The sequence below is a fragment of the Beta vulgaris genome, chromosome 2 (genome assembly GCF_026745355.1).
Source record: "Beta vulgaris subsp. vulgaris cultivar EL10 chromosome 2, EL10.2, whole genome shotgun sequence".
Taxonomy (NCBI): Eukaryota; Viridiplantae; Streptophyta; class Magnoliopsida; order Caryophyllales; family Amaranthaceae; genus Beta; species Beta vulgaris.
The window spans coordinates 20,910,709-20,931,775 of NC_079203.1; the positions used below are offsets into that span (position 1 = coordinate 20,910,709).

At 39.7% G+C, this 21,067-nt stretch overlaps 1 protein-coding gene across 1 annotated transcript; it reads left to right on the forward strand.

The window, feature by feature from the left end:
• The first annotated feature begins 19,093 nt into the window (after positions 1 to 19,093).
• On the forward strand, positions 19,094 to 20,703 carry LOC109134417 (uncharacterized mitochondrial protein AtMg00810-like). Its single transcript, XM_019248159.1, has 3 exons — positions 19,094 to 19,274; positions 19,919 to 20,152; positions 20,243 to 20,703. The coding sequence occupies exons 1-3, from the start codon at positions 19,094 to 19,096 to the stop codon at positions 20,701 to 20,703; spliced, it is 876 nt and encodes a 291-aa protein (XP_019103704.1).
• Positions 20,704 to 21,067: the final 364 nt, after the last annotated feature.

Genomic DNA, 21,067 nt, shown 5'->3' on the forward strand with positions numbered 1-21,067 from the left:
GTTTAGAGTTTGGTTCAGTAAAAGTTGCCTGCAGAATGTTATATGATTATATCATTATTTATCTCTACATGTTGTTATTAGTATCATGTTAGGAATATTTATATTCTAGTATGTAGTACTCAACTTTGCTGATTACGTGTTTTGTTTGTGATTGTGATCATGCCTTTGCCTTAGGAATATTTTATTTATGGTCCGAAATATTTTATTTGAAGAAAACTTTAGAATTGCTCAAATTTATTCATTTTGAAAAAACTTATAGGAATATATGTTATGAGACCGAAATTTTTTTTAGGACCGAAATATTTTTTTTATGGTCCGAATTTTTTTTTATTCGAAAATTTTATGGGATTCTTAATTTTTTTTTGTGTCGAAAATTTCTTCCTTTTCGAATTTCATAGGGTCGAAAATTTTTATTGACACTTAATTATTATTAGTTTAAAAAAGTGTTTGCATTATATTCTCATACCTTTAAATTTATATTATTGCAATGTGAGAATGAGTAGTATAGGAAAGATATATAGGATAGAAATATTATATGCCTGCATTGAATAGTTAGTTCAGCGTCATTATATTTTTTTCTTCCCTGCTAATGATGCATTATTATTTTTCCTCCCTGCAAAGGATGCATGATTATTTTTCTTCCCTGCTAGCTGTTTATATTTTCTTGCCTACTAAGTGTTATGTTTTTATGTCTCTGATGTGGTACTTACTCATTATTTATTGTTGGGAATGCGTTTAGAGAGAGTATTAAAATATTATGGTCTATTTGTGTTGTAGCTCCCTAAATATGTCTGCCAGATTAGGCAGCTATTATAACCCCATTGTATTAAGTGATGATGAGAATGTTCGATGTTACGAGCCTGGAAGTTATAGTCACATTAGCTTGGAGATCATTATGCATTATGTGTTAAAAGTAGGCATCCCTGTTAGCGATATATGAAGTAATTTAAGAGTTTGATCGTACTAGAGCGCAAACCTGAAAGGACATCTACAATATTACTTGGAGACATTATTTGAGCGATGTGAGTGATTTAGAGGTGGATGAAAATGGACATCAACCCAAAAGGATTTGAAGATGTACTAGATCTAGGAATTCGAGTTATTATTGTTACTATTATTATTATAGTGAAGACTCTGGAGACTTTGAAGATGAATGTTTACTCCATAAAAGTAAGGAAATAAGGATAAAAAAGATAATGTAACTTCATAAAGTATTTATTTATGCTTTGAGATTAGGTGTTTCGTCCACTTCAGAATCATCCATGGCGCCACTTTTCCTTGGAGCGCGTGAAGTTGTTGTACTCAATGCAAACCCTTTCACGCATGAGAAGTCAAATGATGCTCTGTTCGAAGGGTTCTCCTCGAATCCCCTCTTTGAACCATTGAACGTGGCCGACGATGATGATAGTAACAGTGGTTTTTCTTTTCATCACATCCGTCAATTCTGCATTTGTTCAAAGCAATCAAGAACTCGACGTTGCTACTGTCATGGTACATGAAGCCAAAACCATTGAAGAACAATTGGTCGAAATGAAGAATCTCATCCAAAGGATGAGGAAGGATGGAGAAGAAAAAGATGTCCAGATTGCTGCCTTGCAGAAGAAGCTTGAAAAACGCCCTAGTGAAAGTGATTCGGATACCGACGGCAATCGAAGCCACGGGTCCAAACATAGCTCGAAGGGTGAAAAGCCAGAAGGTGACGCAGTAAGTGTTCAAAGAATCCAGGATATGATAGCCAGTGTGCTCAAAATGCAATTGGTTGGAGATTGTCATGGTAATCATCGTTATGTAAAGCCATATACCAAGAGGATTGACAAGATGAAAATGCCAAGTGGCTATCAACCTCCAAAATTTCAACAATTTGATGGCAAGGGCAACCCTAAGCAGCATATAGCACATTTTGTGGAGACTTGCAACAATGCTGGGACCACGGGAGATTTGCTTGTTAAGCAATTTGTTCGTTCCCTTAAGGAAATCGCCTTCGATTGGTACACATATGTTTCACCAGAATCCATCAGCAGTTGGGACCAGATGGAGGAAGAGTACTTCATGAACAGGTTTTACAGTACGCGTCGCATAGTAAGCATGACCGAGTTAACCAAGACGCAACAATGGAAGGACGAGCCTGTTGTTGATTACATCAACCGATGGCATGCTCTGAGTCTGAAGTGCAAGGATCGCTTTTCAGAAACTTCCGCTGTGGAGATGTGCATTCAAGGTATGAAATGGGATCTCTTGTACATTCTGCAGGGTATAAAACCAAAATCTTTTTAGGAATTGGCAACAAGGACCCATGATATGGAGCTTACTATCGCCAACCGTGAAGCAAGTTCTTCAGAGTACAAGAAGGAGAAGGACTTCAAGAAGACTGATAAGCCTTTCAAGAGTTCTGCGAAGGAGTCTTTTGCAGCCATCACTACGTCTGCTCTGGTGAAGATATTTGCAAAACCAAAAGAATGAGCAAAAGAAAGGGTTATTCGCCAAGAATGGTAAGAAAGATAGACTCACGTTGAAAGGATTGCAGGCTAAGAAGTATCCCTCCCAGATTCTGACTTAGTAGGAATGTTTGAGGATTTGCTCGAAAAAAGGATTATAGAATTTTCCGAGTCCAAGCGACCAGAAGAGGCGGGGAGAACATCTGATCCGAACAATTGTCGTTACCACCGTTTGGTAAATCATCATATCGAGAAGTGCATTACACTGAAGGAGAAGATCATGCAACTTGCCAATGACGGGAAGATTGTTCTAGATCTTGATGACATGGTGGAATCAAATCATGCTTCAGTCACTTTGGAAGCCTTCCCATCCAACGACCAAATGAAGCAAATAAGACTCATTCAATTCGGAAGCCTGGAGCCATTCATGGTGGAAATGGTGGATTTGTTATGCACATCGCATCACGAGTATTCATATTTGGTTCCCATGCCTCATGAAGAAGAAGAAGGCTGGACTTTAGTCACAAGAAGGAAGCAGAAAAAGAAGGTGATGCCAAAGTCACAACCTCTTCGACAAAGAAAAAGACAACAAAAGAAGAAACATCCTAGACGCTCTAAGGCGAAGAAGGAGACAAAACCAATTAGAAAATATGATGTCTTATCTATTGATCTTCTTGAACACAAAGCACGAATGGCCATCACCTTAGACGAATTCTTTTCTGAAGAATACTTCGACAAAGTTTCAGTCAATATGGTGACCTGTGACATGGTGGAAGAAGAAAGGAGCGAGGTGGACAAAGTCATCTTCCCAACGAAAGTCGCAATCATGAAAATGAGATCCTGTGAGAGACGCCAAAATTCTTGCATTACTGGAAACACTTCCTTCACGCATGGGATGGCGACAAGCTCTTTTCCTCCCAGAAGAAATGCGATATGCTCTTGCACGCGCCATAGAAAATCCTACTCATTATACATCTAAGGAAAATATTGAGCAAGGAATTTATGACAACGAACCATCCTAATCCGTGTGCAGCATGTAGCGCAGCCTTGGCATTTACAGATGCTGATCTTATGTTGGGGTCAAAACCGCATAACAGACGACTCTTTGATTGTGGGTATATTCAAAAATAAAGGATCATCCGCATTCTTATTGATGGAGGGTCCGTGGTCAATATCATGCCTAAGGCTACTATGGAAAAGTTGAAGATCACCATGGAGGATTTGTCAGAAAGCCGCTTGATGATACAAGGATTCAATTTAGGAGGTTCAAAGAGCCATGGGAATGATCAGAGTCGATTTGTCAATGATGGCAACCACAGTCTTCCATGTTATTGACTCGAAGACATCATACAACTTTACAGTATGGCGGCCCTGGATGCATGAAAATGGCGTCGTGGCGTCAACCTTACATCAATGCCTCAAATACTATAGAAATGGCGAAAGAAAGGTAAATGCAGATGTGAATCCATTCTCTGAAGCTGAGTCACATTTTGCCGATGCAAAGTTCTATAATAAGTAGCAGGATCCGGTCATGCCAGTAGAGATTGCATCTACGGGAAAGAGTGTCGTTGTCAAACAAGAGCTAATCAAGGTGGAGTTTCATTCGAAGAAACTTACAATAGCAGAGATCATAGAGATCGATGAAAACAAGGATGAGAAGGTCTCTTTGAAAGAAGACGTAGCCAAGCCTACCTCAACAGCACCAGTGCTGCGTTATATTCCAATGCCGAGGCATAAGAAAGGTCAATCTTCTTTTGCACAATGTGGGGGCGATGAAGCAAAAGCGAAACCTATACCACAGTAGGGCGAAAGAAAACAAGTTATTTATGAAAGAATGACTTTACTAGTGCAAAAGATAAATGACTCAAAAATAAGAAGCGTGCCACTTCCGGGGTTCGAGAAATCATCAGAAACGCCAAGCGCGAGAAAAGAAGGCTTTGACCCGGTTGCTTATAAGCTTATGGAGAACTTTGGATATGATTTTTCTAATCCAGAGCCTATGTGGAAGGTCATCGAAGCTAAAGCTTATGGCCTCAGCAAGACTCAGCAAAACCTCTAGAAGTAAGAGAACGTGTTTTTGTGGAAAAGGTTGGCATGAGATTCACGGAATCTAAGCCAATTAGAATAATAGCACGACGAAAACCAATAAAAGCGACGCAATACATTGGAGTTGAAAAGTTGGTGGAAAACAAAGGAGAAAATACTTTTCCAGTCAGGATGGAATCTGTCTTTGAATGATCAAGCCTGCTTTAATTCAACCACAATATTCGGTGTTTGACAGGCTAGAAGGACGAGAAAAGTCTCTGTCATCAAGTCTGATCTTTCAACGGTTAGCCGGAAGGCGCAAAGATGCAACACCATGTTCATCTAAAAGAAGCATCTTCAATAGATTGGGAAAAGACACGTATTGTAAGAAATCTCTCTTCAGTCGGATTAGAAAAAGCAAAGATAATCCCAAACAACAATGGCAACGGAAGGATGCAATAAAGGTGGAAGATAAATTCAAATTGGAGAAGGAGGTTAGATGTACCATACCATCTCGAATGAAGCGTTTCTAAACTTTAGAAGTAAAGATGGGCGAGTCTCTTACTATGCGAGGCAACACTGTACTTCTCACAAATTAAAATCCCTCTATTGTCCAAAACGAAGGGTCATATGAACAAATAGCCGCCTCCTGCAATCATGTCACGGTTTGTGAAGATGAAGGCCAAAATGAGGAAGTGGAAACGGCCGAAGCACAGAAAACACTTGAAGATGGATGTCAGTCCACAGTAGATGATCTAAAAGAGTTGAGTCTGGCACTCCAGATGAGCCACGACCAATTTTCGTCATATGCTCACCCAAAGAAGAAAAAGCGTATCTTGGCTACTCATGGAGTATAAAGATGTCTTTGCATGGAGCTATAAAGAAATGCCCGGGTTAAATCCAAGAGTGGTACTACATCGTCTAGCCATAAGAAAAGGGGTATCATCAATGAAGCAGCCTCAACGACGCTTTCGACCTAAGTTGATACCTGAAATTGAAAATGAAGTTAATAAGCTCATTGATGCAGGATTCATTCGTGAAGTCAAATATTCTACATGGATCGCAAATATCGTCCTTGTGAGGAAGAAAAATGGTCAATTGCGTATATGTGTGGATTTCAGGGACCTGAATGATACTTGTCCCAAGGATGATTTCCCGTTGCCAGTCACCGAAATGATGATTGATGCTACGACCGGCCATGGACCTTGTCTTTCATGGATTGCACTGCAAGATATAATCAAATCCTGATGGCACAGAAGATCAAGAAGCAACAGCTTTTGCACACCAAAAGGCATATTCTGCTATAAGAGATGCCCTTTGGCTTAAAAAATGCAGGAGCCACCTATCAACGTGCAATGCAAAAGATCTTTGAAGACATTGCACAAGACGGTTGAGTGCTATGTCGATCGATCTTGTTGTCAAATCAAAGAAGCGAGGCGATCATTTACTTCACTTGCGTAACTGTTTGAGAAATTGCGTAGGTATCAGTTGAAGATGAATCCTATGTAGTGCGCATTCGGGGTCACCTTTGGAAAGTTCTTGGGATTCGTACTGAGACATAGGGGAATTGAGATCGACCAATCCAAGATCATAGCAATCCAAGACATGCCACCTCCAAGAAATCTTAGAGAATTACGCGGACTCCGAGGGAGACTAGCCTACATCCGACGCTTCATCTCAAACCTGGGGCAATGCCATCCCTTAGTCATCTTATGAAGAAAGGTGCTCCATTGAATGGGACGAGTCATGTCACAGGGCCTTCGAAAGCATCAGAAGTACTTATCTACACCTCCGGTCTTGGGGGCACCAGTTCCAGGAAAGCCTCTCATTCTCTACATCGCAGCTCAAGAAAGATCATTGGGGGCATTATGTGCACAAGAAAACAATGAAGGTAAAGAAAAACTTATACTACCTTAGTCGAACATTGGTGGGCGCAGAACTGAATTATTCTCCATTGAAAGATGTGTTTAGCGTTGATTTTTGCCATTCAAAAATTGAAGCATTACATGCAAGCACACACCGTGCGGGTGATCTCCAAAGCGGATCCCATTAAGTAATCTTGTCAAGGCCAGTATGTCCGGGCGAATCGCAAGTGGGAATTCTCATAAGCCAACATGACATTGTATACGTCTCTCAGAAGGCGATTAAGGGGCAAGCTTTGCGGATTTCTTGGCGATCATCCAACCCCGTCAGATTGGGAACTCTCAGACGATTTACCTGGAGAAGAAGTCTTCTATATTGAAATCTTGCCACTATGGGAAATGTACTCTAATGGCGTTGCGCGACAAGATGGTGCTGGGGCTAGAGTGATTCTTATTTCACCTGAAAAACATATCCTCACGTACTTCTTTGTTCTTACCGAGCTTTGTTCCAATAACATCGCTGATTCCAGACGCTTATTTTTGGACTTCAAATGGCCAAAGAAATGGAGATCCAGGACTTGGATGTGTATGGAGATTCCAAATTGGTGATACATCAGCTGCTTAATGATTATAATGTCAAGAAAGAGAATTGATACCCTATACAGACATGCTTCACAATTGTTGGAGACATTTACATCACTAAATTACAGACGTTCCAAGGAGTGCCAATAAGATGGCAGACGCACTTGCCAACCTTGCAGCCACATTGGCACTGGGGCAGAAGAAACATGTCAGTCCCGTTTGCAATCGATGGGTGGTGACACCTCTTCAAGATGGAATGGAAGGAAGGTGCCAATGCAGTCTCAGTTTATGAAGTAAATGTAAATGATTGGCGTCAACCACTCATAGATTACTTAGAGCATGGAAAGTTGCCAAGTGATCCTAAACATAAGACGGAAATTCGACGACGAGCTCTGCGCTTCATCTACTACAAGGGGACACTTTATAGACGTTCATTTCTTGGAACCTGGTTGCGGTGCCTTAGAGACGAAGAAGCGGTCAAAACATTAGAAGAGGCTCATTCAGGAGTATGCGGTGCCCATCAAGCTGGTCCAAAGCTTCATGATCGGATCAAAAGATTGGTGTATTTTTGGCCAACCATGGTTCAAGATTCCATGAAATTTGCAAAAAGATGTGAAGCTTGTCAGTATCATTTCATTTATTTCATCAGCCTCCATAGCCATTGCATCCTACTGTGACATCTTGGCCATTTGAAGCATGGGGTCTCGACGTTGTTGGTCCAATCACACCAAACTCCTCAGCCGGCCATGCATACATCCTTGCAAGCACAAACTATTTCTCCAAGTGAGCAGAAGCAGTTGCTCTTCGAAAAGTGAAGAAGGAACGTGTCATTGATTTTATTCTAAATTACATCATATATCGCTACGGTGTACCTCGTTATATAATCACAGACAATGGCACACCATTTTGCAACAGATTGATTACAAGTCTCTGCGAGAAGTTAAAATTTGCACAACATAAGTCCTGGATGTATAACGCTCCTGCTAATGGGTTAGCTAAGGCTTTCAACAAAACACTTTGCACTTTGCTCAGTAAGGTTGTATCAAAGCACAAGCAAGATTGGCATGAAAAACTTGGTGAAGCATTATGGGCATATCATACTACGTATAAAACACCAACTCAATCAACACCCTATGCACTTGTATATGGAGTAGAGTCAGTATTGCCATTGGAAATACAAGTCCCATCATTGAGGATAACTCTTCAATAGGATCTTACAGCGGAAGAAAATGCTATGATTCGGCTGGCAGAATTAGAAACACTAGATGAAAAAAGACTTGAAGCACAACAAAAGTTGGAGTGCTACCAAGCCCGTTTGACACGCGCATTCAATAAGAAGGTGCGAGTACGTTCTTTTCAAGTCGGGTATATGGTCCTTGCCGTGAAGAGACCCATCATTGTCTCTCGCAAAATAGGGAGCAAGTTCGACTCAAAATGGGATGGCCCGTATGTTGTTCAGGAAGTATACACAAATGGAGCTTACAAGACTGTTGATGCTGATGGATTGCGCAAAGGCCCTATCAACGGGAAGTTCTTGAAGCGTTACTATCCTTGAAGGTTCTCACCATATACACTCCTAAGCAAGAGTATTAACTGCATATTCATATAATAAACACAAAAAAATTAGTGTTAGACGAACTACGTTGGCTTGATCTTGTGGAGTGAATTCCTTTGCTTCACAAGTATGCAGGTAGCTTGAAGAAGTTATCTATACTTCAAGTCCAGCCCCACAAAAAAAAAAAAAAAAAAACAAAATTCCTTCATTGTAATACTCCTGGCCCGCAAGAGTATAAACTGTGAACGGCGAAAAAAAACAAAAATGTAATATTCCTGGCCTGCAAGAGTATAAAATATGAACGGTTTAAAAAAATAAATAATACATAAACATTCGACGTTTGTCTTATAAGAGACTCAAAAGTGTATTGCAAGTATTCTTTATTACTAAGTCAAATGGTTATGTGTTCTATTTCACAAAAGAGAATGGAATAACAAACTAAGACAATTCACTAGTCTCTCAAATCAAAACTAAAAAAAACAGAGGGGAAGAAAAGAGTGATATATGGTTCCCATTGCAGGGTCTTCAGCGCCTCGTGAACCTCATCAAGACACTGCTTTGCTGCCGATAGATCAGTCTCTACTCCCTTGACATCGACAATTCTTTCCTAAAGAGAAGTATGTGATTTTGTCAAGTCTTTCACTGTTGTTGCATGCTCCTCAAGAAGGTGTTTTGAATCTGCGATGAATATCACAAGATTGTTCTCCTTGATGGTCAACTCTGCGAGTTCTTCCTTCAGTCGAGTTTGGTTTTGGTGGATGTCTTTCATCTGTCCTTCATGTGCCGAACTCGTTCTTCTTCCTTTTGGCGACGACTCATAGCACTGCTCAAGTCTAATTCTGCCGTCAAAAGTTGTTGCTCAAGCACGCTCAAAGCAGGTTTCTCTGCATGCGTCTTCTATTGAGAACGAAATCTCGAGACACACGCCATGTACTTTTCAACAAGCCCTTGTAAGAAGGATATGTCTATACCTTTGTTCGTAATATACTGGAAAGGCTCTTCACATTCCTGCTTTAAGTTGTGAATTTCGTCCAAGGGGGTTTCCACTAGCTTCTTTCTAATGGACTGGACCATATAGCTCGCAGCATGTCGCTCTACTCGTGAGATCACATCTCGAACATTTTGAGAGGGCATCTTAATAGAAATAGGAGGGACATCAACAATGTCGCTGGACTCTCGAATCAAAATGCAGGCTGCAGTTTGGATTATGACAGGATCATGAGAGGCGTCAATCAACTCCTGAGCTGGAGAAGCGAATGTATTGTTGCAGGCTCGAAGCTCCTCAACAATGTCCATTTCACCCTGGTCATCCTAAATACACAAAGAAGGAGGTAGGATGTAAGAACGAATCAAAAACAAAAAGGAGAATGAGGTAGAACATTAAGCAACTTGTGTTTCCTCATGATCCGATTCCTCATCATAGCCATTACCGAAGATGTCGTCAAAAACTGATTTCTCGTCTTTCCCACCTTTTGCAACAACTTCACGCGGAAGGGGGGGGGGGGTACACAATGACTCGTCAGCTTGACCATGAGCTTGCGCTTCTCTTCAGGCTCAATGAGGATCTTGGCAGCTTTCTTCTTTGGTGAACTAGGAGAATCATTCACCTTTTCTTTTTCTTAACTTACTCTGGCCACGAGTTTTAGAGACATCCGGAGGACTCGAAGGGCGCAACAAATAAGTTGGTGAATAGACCGAATTCCACCAAGACACAAAGGCAGGGGTGGTCCGGGCTTGGACGCTAGCGCAACGACCTGATATCAGGAAAGCGGAGTTAGTTCTAAGGAGGACACTCATGCTGAATAAGCTAAATAAGCGATCCTGTTTGGAAAATTTTTGGATCTCCAGCTCGCCAGGCAAATCTTGGTAAAAACCAAATTGTCGAGTAAATCTATGAGGGTTGTACTGCTGAATCATGACGCAATTATCATGCGTCAAGTTTACAAAGCTAGATCTCATACTAAGGAACAACCCGACGGTCTGACAGGATTGCATGTTGTCATCAATGAAATCTTCATTCATGCTTCTATTCACAAAAGTAGCAAGCCAAGCAATTGACTTGTTAGATCGGATGAGAGACCTTGCTTCTGAGCCATTGAAAGAGAAGGTTGCTTCATGACCGTGAAAATTAATCATACGGGCACCAACTGAAACATGTGCGGTTGACCGATGGCCTGGAAAGTAGCTGGCTATCTAAGCAGATACAAAATGCGCAGAAAATGAACCCTGGTGTTTACTTGATGAAGGGGAAATACAAAGCTCTCCCATGCCTTTATAAATGCTTGCAAGGACAGGAATAGCTAAGGAAATTTCACGACCGCTTGCAAGGTATGATGCAGGCTTGAAAACACCAGGGCGAATATGACCTTGATTCTTCAAAGGGAGGACAAAAGCGCAAATCTAGCATGAAAGGAAAGCTGCGAGATAGGTTTCACGACGATGACCCTCCGGAATGTCTAGGTCAAGAAGCGCTTTGTGAGTAGCGTCACTCCATGGTTGAGGGTTCCCAAATGTTAAAAAATCTTTGTCATATACAGGATATTTTTTTTCGTGTTCTTTTAGGTGGTGTTGAGTACTTGGGAGAGTCACGAAACCAAAAACGGCACCATTCTTCAGAAGTGACACTTGGCCTGTTAGATTTTGTTATTAAGTGGCGAAAAGCTTCAAACAAGTATGTACAACTGTGGGGAAGACGTAGATCGTGCTCCGCTTTGGATTCTTCAAGCGCCTTGGCAGGGATCACCACGTTATAAAGGAGACCAGAGATGGGCAAACCACCAAGGACATGAATGTCCCACAAGCTGATAGACATCTCTCCCTCCGAAAGAAGCACAGTGTTCGTTAGAGGGCACCATGATTCGCAGAAGGTTTGCATAACTGAACAGTCGCACTTGTAAACGAACATGGAAGCATACACAGTATCCAGTAGATGGATGCGGGAAAGAGCACTTCTGAAATGGCGTAAGATGTCCTCTAACCACTCCCAATAGCAAGGGATATGCCTGAATTCAACTCCAATGTGCATATTAGGACTCCACCTAGCCTCTTTTTATGAAATGCGTGCATGAAGTGTAGGCAGTGGTCTGATCGCAGTGCATGCATGGTGATGGGAGGCGAAAAGAACTGGTTTGGAGGGTCTTTGTGCAGATGATTGCCTTCGCAAATGTCTTTCCACCAATATTTCAAGCTGGGAGAGTAATGTGATACTACCCAATCCTTTGCAAAAGGTCCGATCATGGGGATAAATGGACGTAATTGTGTTTTGGGTTCATCATTTGCGTCGTCAACAGTCTCCATGTGATCTCCAGTCGAGGTCTTGACCGATTCAAATTGCACCATATTGTTCCTGAAAATAAAAAAAGAGGTTAAGTCAAAAATACATATATTTTATGTATGTATAATAGGACAAAAAATTCACAAAATATATAGAAAAAAAAAAAGAGAAGGAAAAAAGTTGAAGTGGTAAAAACGTGAGCATTACAAGAAGACTGTGAACCTGTGTCACATATGTCTACATGTAAAACAAAAGAAAGGGGGGATAAAGTTGCAGACTTGCAGTACATCAGATCATCATGTACTCCAACATATATTTCCTTCAGTGAACCATATATCATATGGTTTTGGCGGGAAAAACCTGTCAAATTCTTATTCTTTCTCTCTCATAGTTGCACCTACTCATATTAGATAATCCAGCAAAACACATAAAACCCACATAAACACCAAAGGTTCTGCTTTAAATCCAAAAACACATGAAAAAAAAAAGAATACAAAACTTTCGGAAACCCACAGCAATGAAGAAGAAGCACGTTAAGGTTCGGTCATGACAAGCAGACAAACAGTAACGAAGCTCTCCGATGAAAAATAAAATTTACCTTCTTGATCAGGAAGCAACTTCTCGGTGCAGTGCGGTTATTGTAGGCGAGAAGGAGTTATGTTAAGACCACGACGGCTTCGGGAACGCAGGGCGTCGCGGCAGTGCAATGCGGGTGTGGTAGTGCTGGTATGGCGGCAAGAGCACGGCTTCGGAAACGCAGGGGCCTCGGGGCAGTGCAGTACAGTGCTGGTATGGCGGCAAGAGCACGGCTTTGGAAACCTATGAAGCACTGACACGCTGACCGAGCTTGCGTGTCGCGTGTCAGACACGTGTCGCGTGTCAAGACGCTGGAAAACGTGTCGGACACGCGCTACGAAGCTCGGGCATTTTTTTTTTAATTTGGCTATAAAAAACGTGTATTGAGATAGATAATAGATATAAAAGCCTAACCCTACCTATTTAACTCATTAACTGTACCGTATATCAATTATTTCTCTCTCTAAAACTGTACCACCGCACTCCTACTGCAGCAGCCAGCAGGCACGTACTTTACCACTTTACAAGGTATGTGTCAGATTCACAGTTTTTTATCAATTTTTTTTGCTTGAGTCTAGGAGGAAAGTAGAAAGTAGCCATGAGTTTATTAAAAAATAATAACCATATACTGACACTGTGACACATCATGAATTTTTTTTGCTTGAGTCTAGGAGGAAAGTAGATTCACTGTAACTTTATTCCACATTAATAAATTCTAGAGCTGCAGACTTGGACAAGTTGGACTATTGTATTGTACTATTGTAGCCAAATTGATGTGACGCCACATGTAGTGATTTTGTTTTTGTTTTTTGTGATATTTGTGAAATAGTAATGAATAAGGATGTGATTATTTAGTTTTGCAATTTTTTTTTTTATAATTTTGTACCGATAATTTCTAAGATTTTATATCATGTAACTTTTACTTAATCAATTTGTTTTCAATTTTATTAACATCATCAGGTCGTTATATTAATTAATTAGCCATGAGTTAATAAAGACAATTCTTTTTTGCAAGTTAATTAAATAGTTTATATGATCATGTAACTTTTATATTAACGTAATAATTGATAAATTATATTATTTGTAATTTAAAATATTTATGATTTATGTTTTTTTTATCTATGAATTTGCAGCTTTTGTCGATTTATTTCACTATTTGTCATATGTCTAATCCTCAATCTAGTAGTGCAAATGACAAATCTAAAAAGGATGATATAGATAAACCTCTTTGGAAATATGTTACTAATGTTGTCAACACTGAAACTGAAGATGGGGCAGTGAAAGGGGGTAATGTGGGGATTGTTTGTGATATTTGTGGTAAGTTTTTTCAAGGAACGTATACAAGAGTAAGGGCCCATTTGCTTGGAATTAAGGGGAAAGGAATTGGAAAATGTACTAAGACCACAAAAGAAATGGTGCGTCAAATGACAAACTTGGATGAAGAGGCTGAGAGAAGAAAGAAAGCCAATGCCCCAAACTATGTACCCTTACCTATACCAGGAGTTCCTCCTTATAGTGAGACTAGTGATGGTCAACCAAGTGATGTACAAACCAAGAAAAGAAAGGAGAATCCAATCACTAAGCTATATGATGTACAAGCTAGGAATCATCTAGATGCTGAGATTGCTCGTATGTTTTACACTGGTGGTTTACCTTTTAATTTGGCAAGAAAGCCACATTACTTGAAGGCTTTTCAATTTGCTGCAGATAATAATTTGAGTGGTTATATTCCTCCAAACTATAACAAGTTAAGAACCACCTTGCTCGAAAAAGAATTAGAACATCTAGATATGCTTTTGGAACCAATAAAAGCTACGTGGAGGGAGAAAGGGGTTACAATAGTGTCTGATGGTTGGAGTGATCCACAAAGAAGACCTTTGATTAATTTTATGGCTACTAGTGAGAGTGGTCCCATTTTCATTAAAAGTGTGAATTGTTTTGGTGAAGTCAAGGACAAGTACTTCATTGCAGATTTATGGAAGAAGTTATTGAAGAAGTTGGTCCCATGAATGTTGTTCAGGTAATAACAGACAATGCTAGCAATTGCAAGGGTGCTGGTGAACTTATTGAAATCAAGTATCCATGGATCTACTGGACCCCATGTGTTGTCCATACATTAAACCTACTTTGAAAAATATTTGTGCTGCAAGAAATATAGAATCGAATATTGAAACATATGATGAATGTCATTGGATTACTCAAGTTCATGATGATGCAGTGCAGGTGAAAAACTTCATTATGAATCATTATATGAGACTAGTAATGTTCAATCGATTCTCTTCTTTGAAATTAATTGCAGTGGCTGATACTCGTTTTGCTTCAGTGGTTGTTATGCTAAAGAGGTTTAAGCTTCTAAGGCGTTCTCTTGAGGCCATGGTGATAAGTGAAGAATGGGGGGGTTACAAAGAGGATATCAAGGCAAGGCAAGTTTTGTAAAAGAAAAAGTAATGAGTGATAGCTGGTGGGATAAAGTGGACTACATTCTTGCCTTCACTGGACCCATTTATGAAATGATAAGGGCTTGTGATACCGATAAGCCAAGTCTACATTTGGTATATGAGATGTGGGACTCTATGCTTGAAAAGGTGAAAATTGTGATTTATACTCATGAAGGATTGACATATGATGATGATGATGATTACTCCGAGTTTTTTGAAGTAGTTCATCGCATTATTGTAGCTCGTTGGACAAAAAGCAACACTCCTTTTAATTGCTTAGCTCACTCATTAAATCCTAGGTAAATTCTTGCTTATATATTTAGATCAATTTACTCATTTTTTTAATATTACATGAATAATGATTGTTTCTATATTTTTTTTATTCTTTTGAAGGTTTTATAGTGAGGCATGGCTTGAAGAAAATCCAAATAGAGTACCTCCGCATAGAGACACAGAAATATCTGAAGGAAGAGTAAGTTGATTTAGAAGACTATTTCCTGACAATGCTGATTTTGCCCGAGCTATGGATGAATATACCATGTTCTCATACAAGTCTGGAGTATACAGGGGTGGAGAAAACTTATATACTAGGGGTACCATGGATCCTATGTCATGGTGGGTTAACTTTGGTTCATCTACTAGTTTGCTTCAAGTTTGGCCTTCAGATATCTTGGACAACCTACTTCATCTTCATGTGTGAACGTAATTGGAGCATATATTCTTTTATTCACTCACTTAGGAGAAATAGGTTGAATCCAAAACGAGCTGAAAATTTGGTGAAGATTCACACTAATCTGCGTCTTCTATCAAGGAACACAAATGAATACACAGCTGGGAAGACAAAATTGTGGGATGTAGGTGGTGATCAATTTGATGTCATGGATGATGGGAACGATGAAAACGCCTTTCTAGAGTTTGCCGACCTTTCTCTTGATGAACCGGATCTTGAATATGTATTTTTTCCTTAGTGGTTTTAGCTAATATAAGCTCACATAATTATTTTTATTTGGATTTATTATAAGTTGCATTGGTTAACTTTATTTTTGGACATGTTTGAATATTATATATTATAAATTAAACTTGTTTGTTATATTGAATTTTATTTTCATTGATATTATAAAGTATAAAATAAATTGTTAGAAAAAAATTGCGTTTTCCTCACGTTTTCTCAATTTTAAAATTTGCGTTTCCCCGTGTCCCCGTGTCCCCGTGTCTTATCCCGTGTCGCATTTCTGTGCAAGCTAGTTGGAAACGCAGGGGCCTCGGGGCAGTGCAGTACAGTGCTAGTATGGCGGTAAGAGAATGGCTTCAGAAACGCAGGGCCTCGGGGCAGTGCAGTAAAGTGGTGGCAGTGTGTATGGCTTCGACTTGTGCTCAGCGTCGGTTTCAGGTCCTCCGTGGTGGGCAGAAGAGGCGTTGATAGAATAATATTTTTTTTACCTCATCCCATGGTCCATATATATAGTGTGGGAGAAAGTTTTGAGTTGCATAAAAATTTGAAAAAAATTACCTATCCTAAATCGCAAAAGATTTGGATTAAATTTTTTGGTTGGAAGTAATCTTACCCTCTCCGGTTCCAAGTGTTTTGGTGCAGCAAGAAGATGATGGACTCCATGACTTTTTTTTTTTTTTTATGAAGCATGAAGCAATAATAATAAGACTTTTTTTTTTGTGTTAGAAACAACCTTTTAAAAGTGTCATTTTGTGAGAAACCACCTTTTAAATTTTTTTTTTGAGAAACAAACCTTTAAATGCGATTTTCTTATAAGATTAGACCCTTCGATCATTTTCCAGGATTGACTTGATTTTTCCGACGATGACTTTTTTTTTTACCATCTTCTCTCTATTTTTCCCCGCAATTTCTTCCTCCCAAGCCCACTCCAACCTCCAGGCTCACCCCTATTCTCCATCCTCCATCCTCACCCTCTCTCCTATTCTCCTTCGCACAAGAAGCCACCACATCGGCACTGGCCGGAAGCCTAGGGCAGAGCCCCCTATTTCAAACCTAAAGAAACCATTCTCTCTTTCTTCTCTTTCAAATGTTAGCCCCCATTTGAATCTCTTGTGAACTTGTCATTTCATTTCTTTTCTCTCATTTCACCATGGTTGCACAAAAAAATCAGCTTGTTGCCATTGACCAGTAAGAAACCATGGCCCTCCAATGTTGTTAACCTAAGAAACCCTCCCCCTCCTATGCTTGTTGCCATTAACAGTAACAATAGAGACAGAAAACAGAGGCGACAAATTTGGGAAAGAAGGAAAGAGGATGAGCAGCAGTGGCGGTTGTTGTAGCCTAAAAAATCAACGGCTATTGTGCTGACACGTGGCCCCATCCGAGCCCTACATGTGGCATACATGCAGGGGAGTAAAAGTACAAAGGGTCTGGAAGTGGCAGGCCTAAAAGTACATTTCCCTGAAGAAAGTGTACTAGAGGCCCCTCTCCTGGCCCCAAGAATTGTACTTAGGTCCAGTAAAAATGGTTTACACCTTTTTATGAAAGTGAGGTGTGCTGACCAATTAATTACTGCCACGTGTCCCACTACTTTGATTAGCCAATCAGATGCTCCCAAATTAGGGTGACATCAAAGCACAGCAGTCATTTCAAACAGTATAAATAGTCCTTGATTTCAGGGTGAAAGGTACGTTTTTCAGAGCATAGTACTGTTACTCTGTCCTAAATTCTTCTCTCTCTCTCTCTACTTTCTCTCTCTAAAAGTTCTTTTACATCCCTGACATCTGACTTAAGCATCGGAGGGGGAAATACCACCCAAACCTCCAGGGTGGGTCCCTTTTTTGCAGGTTGCTGGTCAAGAGTTTGCTTCGGGATTTGAACCAATCATTGTTGCACAAGTCTCCAGTTTTAAGAACCCATCTTTGGGAGTGTGATATAAGTTTGCTAGTTTTACACTACATAACAGCGGTGTTCATTGGCCTTGTTCAGTGGTAGCGTTCAGCGAGGGTGGAGGAGAGAGATGCTGCGTAAGAGAATGAGGGTCAGGGAAGGAAGTGAAAGAGAGGAGAGAAAATGGTTTGAAATAAGAAATTGGAGGGAAAAAGAGAGGGAAGGGGGTAAAAAAAAAGTCTTCGTCGGAAAATCAAGTCTTCGCCAGAAAAATCAAGTCAATGCCGGAAAATGGTCAAAGGGTCTGATCTGACAAGAAAATCGCATTTAAAGGTTGTTTATCACAAAAATATATATATATATATATATATAAGGTTGTTTCTCACAAAACGACACTTTTAAAATGTTGTTTCCGACAAAAAAACTCTAATAATAATAATAATAATAATAATAATAATAATAATAATAAAGAGGTTAGCATGAAGATCATGGACTACATTACAATGGCATGAAGTGCCGAGCTAAAAGGAAAATGGGCTAAAAGAAATTTAGTGGGCTTTAATTAGTTATGGATGTGTAGTAAGACTACTACAAGAAGCATGAGGCAGGGAGAATATTTGGTGGGCTTGCCATGATAAAAGTTATGTGGTTGTATCAAGATACTATTATCATCAGGGATAAAGTATGTTAAAAAAAATAATTCCAGACATATTTGGTGGGCTTGCCATGATAAAAGTTATGTGGTTGTATCAAGATATTATTATAATCGTGTATGTGATACAGTCTCGAGGGGTCAATTTGCAGGCATAAAATTTTTATTATATGTCACGTTACACATTAAAGTCAAATGTTGACTTTTGTTAATAAATGATCATCTAAATTAATTAATATGGGCTCACTATTAAACTTGGCTTATTTTAATTTAATCATTTATTATTGGGTCTTGGACTCATTAAATAAAAGTTAGACTCTTAATAGAGTTATGTCTATGAGGTCCAAGAGGTATGACAAGTGGAAACCCTAGGGTTAACTCTATAAATAGAGCTTTCCTCCTCATTTGTCAGGGAGGAAAAGAGAAGACTAAAAAGAGAGAGAGAGAAAGAAGCTCCAGAGTTCAGAAACTCTCCCAGTTACACATCTAGATCAAATCATCCAACCTAGAAGAAGAACAACAAGCATCAAAGCCGTTCTATTCTAGAAAACATACTTGGAGGAGATCAAGCCCGGAGGCCCTCATTCAAGAAACTCAAATCATCTCTGGAGATCAAATCAGTGGATATTTATATTAGAGATTGTACTCAAATTTATATTAATAAAATTATCATTTGTTCACATCTTTTGATTCTATTTTGCAGACATCTAATGTTGGAGGTGTTGTGATCTAACAATAGATAAATGTCACGTGTCACGAAATGTGGTGTTTGATGAAGCATCATCTTGGTGGTCATCACAAGCTGTATTATTGCCAGACTCGAAGGGGATCAAAGAAAAGCTTCAAAAAAATATGGACGAGAAAGACGAAGGTCAGTCTAGTCAAGATGGTGGTAGTCTTGAGATGGAGATATCTCAACCTACACCAACAAAAGACAGAAAAGTTCATGGCAAACATGAGCACATTACTGAAGAAGAAAGGCCAAGTCAAACTGAAGATTTTGAAGAAGAAGAACCTCACCAGCACTACGCAGGTCCACAAGGCAGAGAAAGCCAAATCTAAGATATGCAAATGCTGCAATGGTCGACAATGAAAAAGAGCCAAGTAGCTATGATGAGGCAGCTCGAAGCAAAGATTGGAGAAAAGCCATTGAAGAAGAAATTCAAGCTCTGCACCAGAACAAGACTTAGGAGTTAGTGCCAAAGCCTAAAAAAGTTCAAACATTTAATTTCTTATTACAAATGGGTATACAAAGTGAAGGCTAGACCTGATGGTACCATTGAAAGGTAGAAGGCACGACTAGTTGCTGGAGGTTTTTCTCAACAATATGGCTAGACTACGATGAAACATTTAGTCCAGTTGAAAAGATTACTACAGTTCGTGTTTTACTAGTACTTGCAGCTAATAGTTTTTGGAAGCTCTGGCAGATGGATGTCAAAAATGCATTTCTACATGGCTCAACCTAAGGGGTTTGAGAGTCATTCTTATCCACACCATGTATGCAAGTTGGAAAAGGCGCTCTATGGTTTGAAGCAAGCACCGGGCGCCTGGTATGGAAAGATAGCAGAGTTTCTGCTACATAGTACTGTAACACTAGCTGATTCGAGCTTATTTGTGAAAGTCAAGATGGAAAGTTGGCAATAGTTCTTGTATATGCGTATGATCTTATCATCACAGGAGATTTTGAAGAGAGGATTCAACAAACAAGAGCTAATCTTTCAGTACGATTCCAAATGAAGGAGCTTGGAGAATCAAAACATTTTATTGGTCTTGAAGTGGAGCAGAATAAGAATGAGATATTTCTATGGCAACAGAAATATGCATGTGATCTTCTAGAAAAATATGGGATGGTTAATTGCAAGTCTATGTCAACTCCAATGGAGGTTAATGCAAGGTTATGTTCAGTCGAAGGCAAAGATCTAGAAGATGTGACCATGTACTGACAATTGGTGGGAAGTCTTATCTATTTCACGTTAACCACACCAGATATTGCATATGCAGTGAGAGTTATTAGTCAGTTTATGCAAAAACCGGTGAAACATCACCTGGAGGCGGTACAACGGATATTGAGGTACGTGAAAGGGACTATTGACTATGGAATCCTGTACCCCAATGATGAACAGTTTGAAGTTGTCGGATACCATGATGCTGACTATGCTGGTGATCTCGACACACGTCGGTTGATTACTAGGTATGTGTTTAATCTGGGTTCTGGAGCAATCTCTTGGTGCAGCAAGAGACAACCAACAGTGTCACTATCAAGTACGGAAGCAGAATACAAAGCGACAACTATGGCTACAAAAGAATGTGTGTGGTTGACGCAATTACTCAAGGATCTGCATCAACCAATTGATCGGGGAATCAAATTAGCCTGTGATAATCAGTCTGAAATACGTTTAGCAGAGAAACCTGTTTTTCACGCAAGGACAAAACATGCGGAGGGACATTATCATTTTGTCTGAGAAAATGTTCTACGGGGTGAGATTGAACTTGAACAAGTGAACACGGAGGACCAAGTTGCTGATAAATTCACAAAAGGTTTTGGAGGACCAAAGTTTGAAAAGTTTCGTAAACAACTTGGCATGACCTCTAGACTAACTCTGAGAGAGAGTAGTTGTTGAGGGGAAGTGTTAAACATCACTGTCCACTCTTTTCTCTTTGGTAAAAGATTTGGTGTTGTCATTTAATGCTTGGGGTGAATTTTTTCAAGCCACCCATTACCCCCAGCCTACATGCTATAGTTGGAAAGTTTGACAAATAACAATTTTAAGATGAATAGTATGGTGTAGTAGTATAAATAGATGCAATGCATTGGTTGCAAAGTGT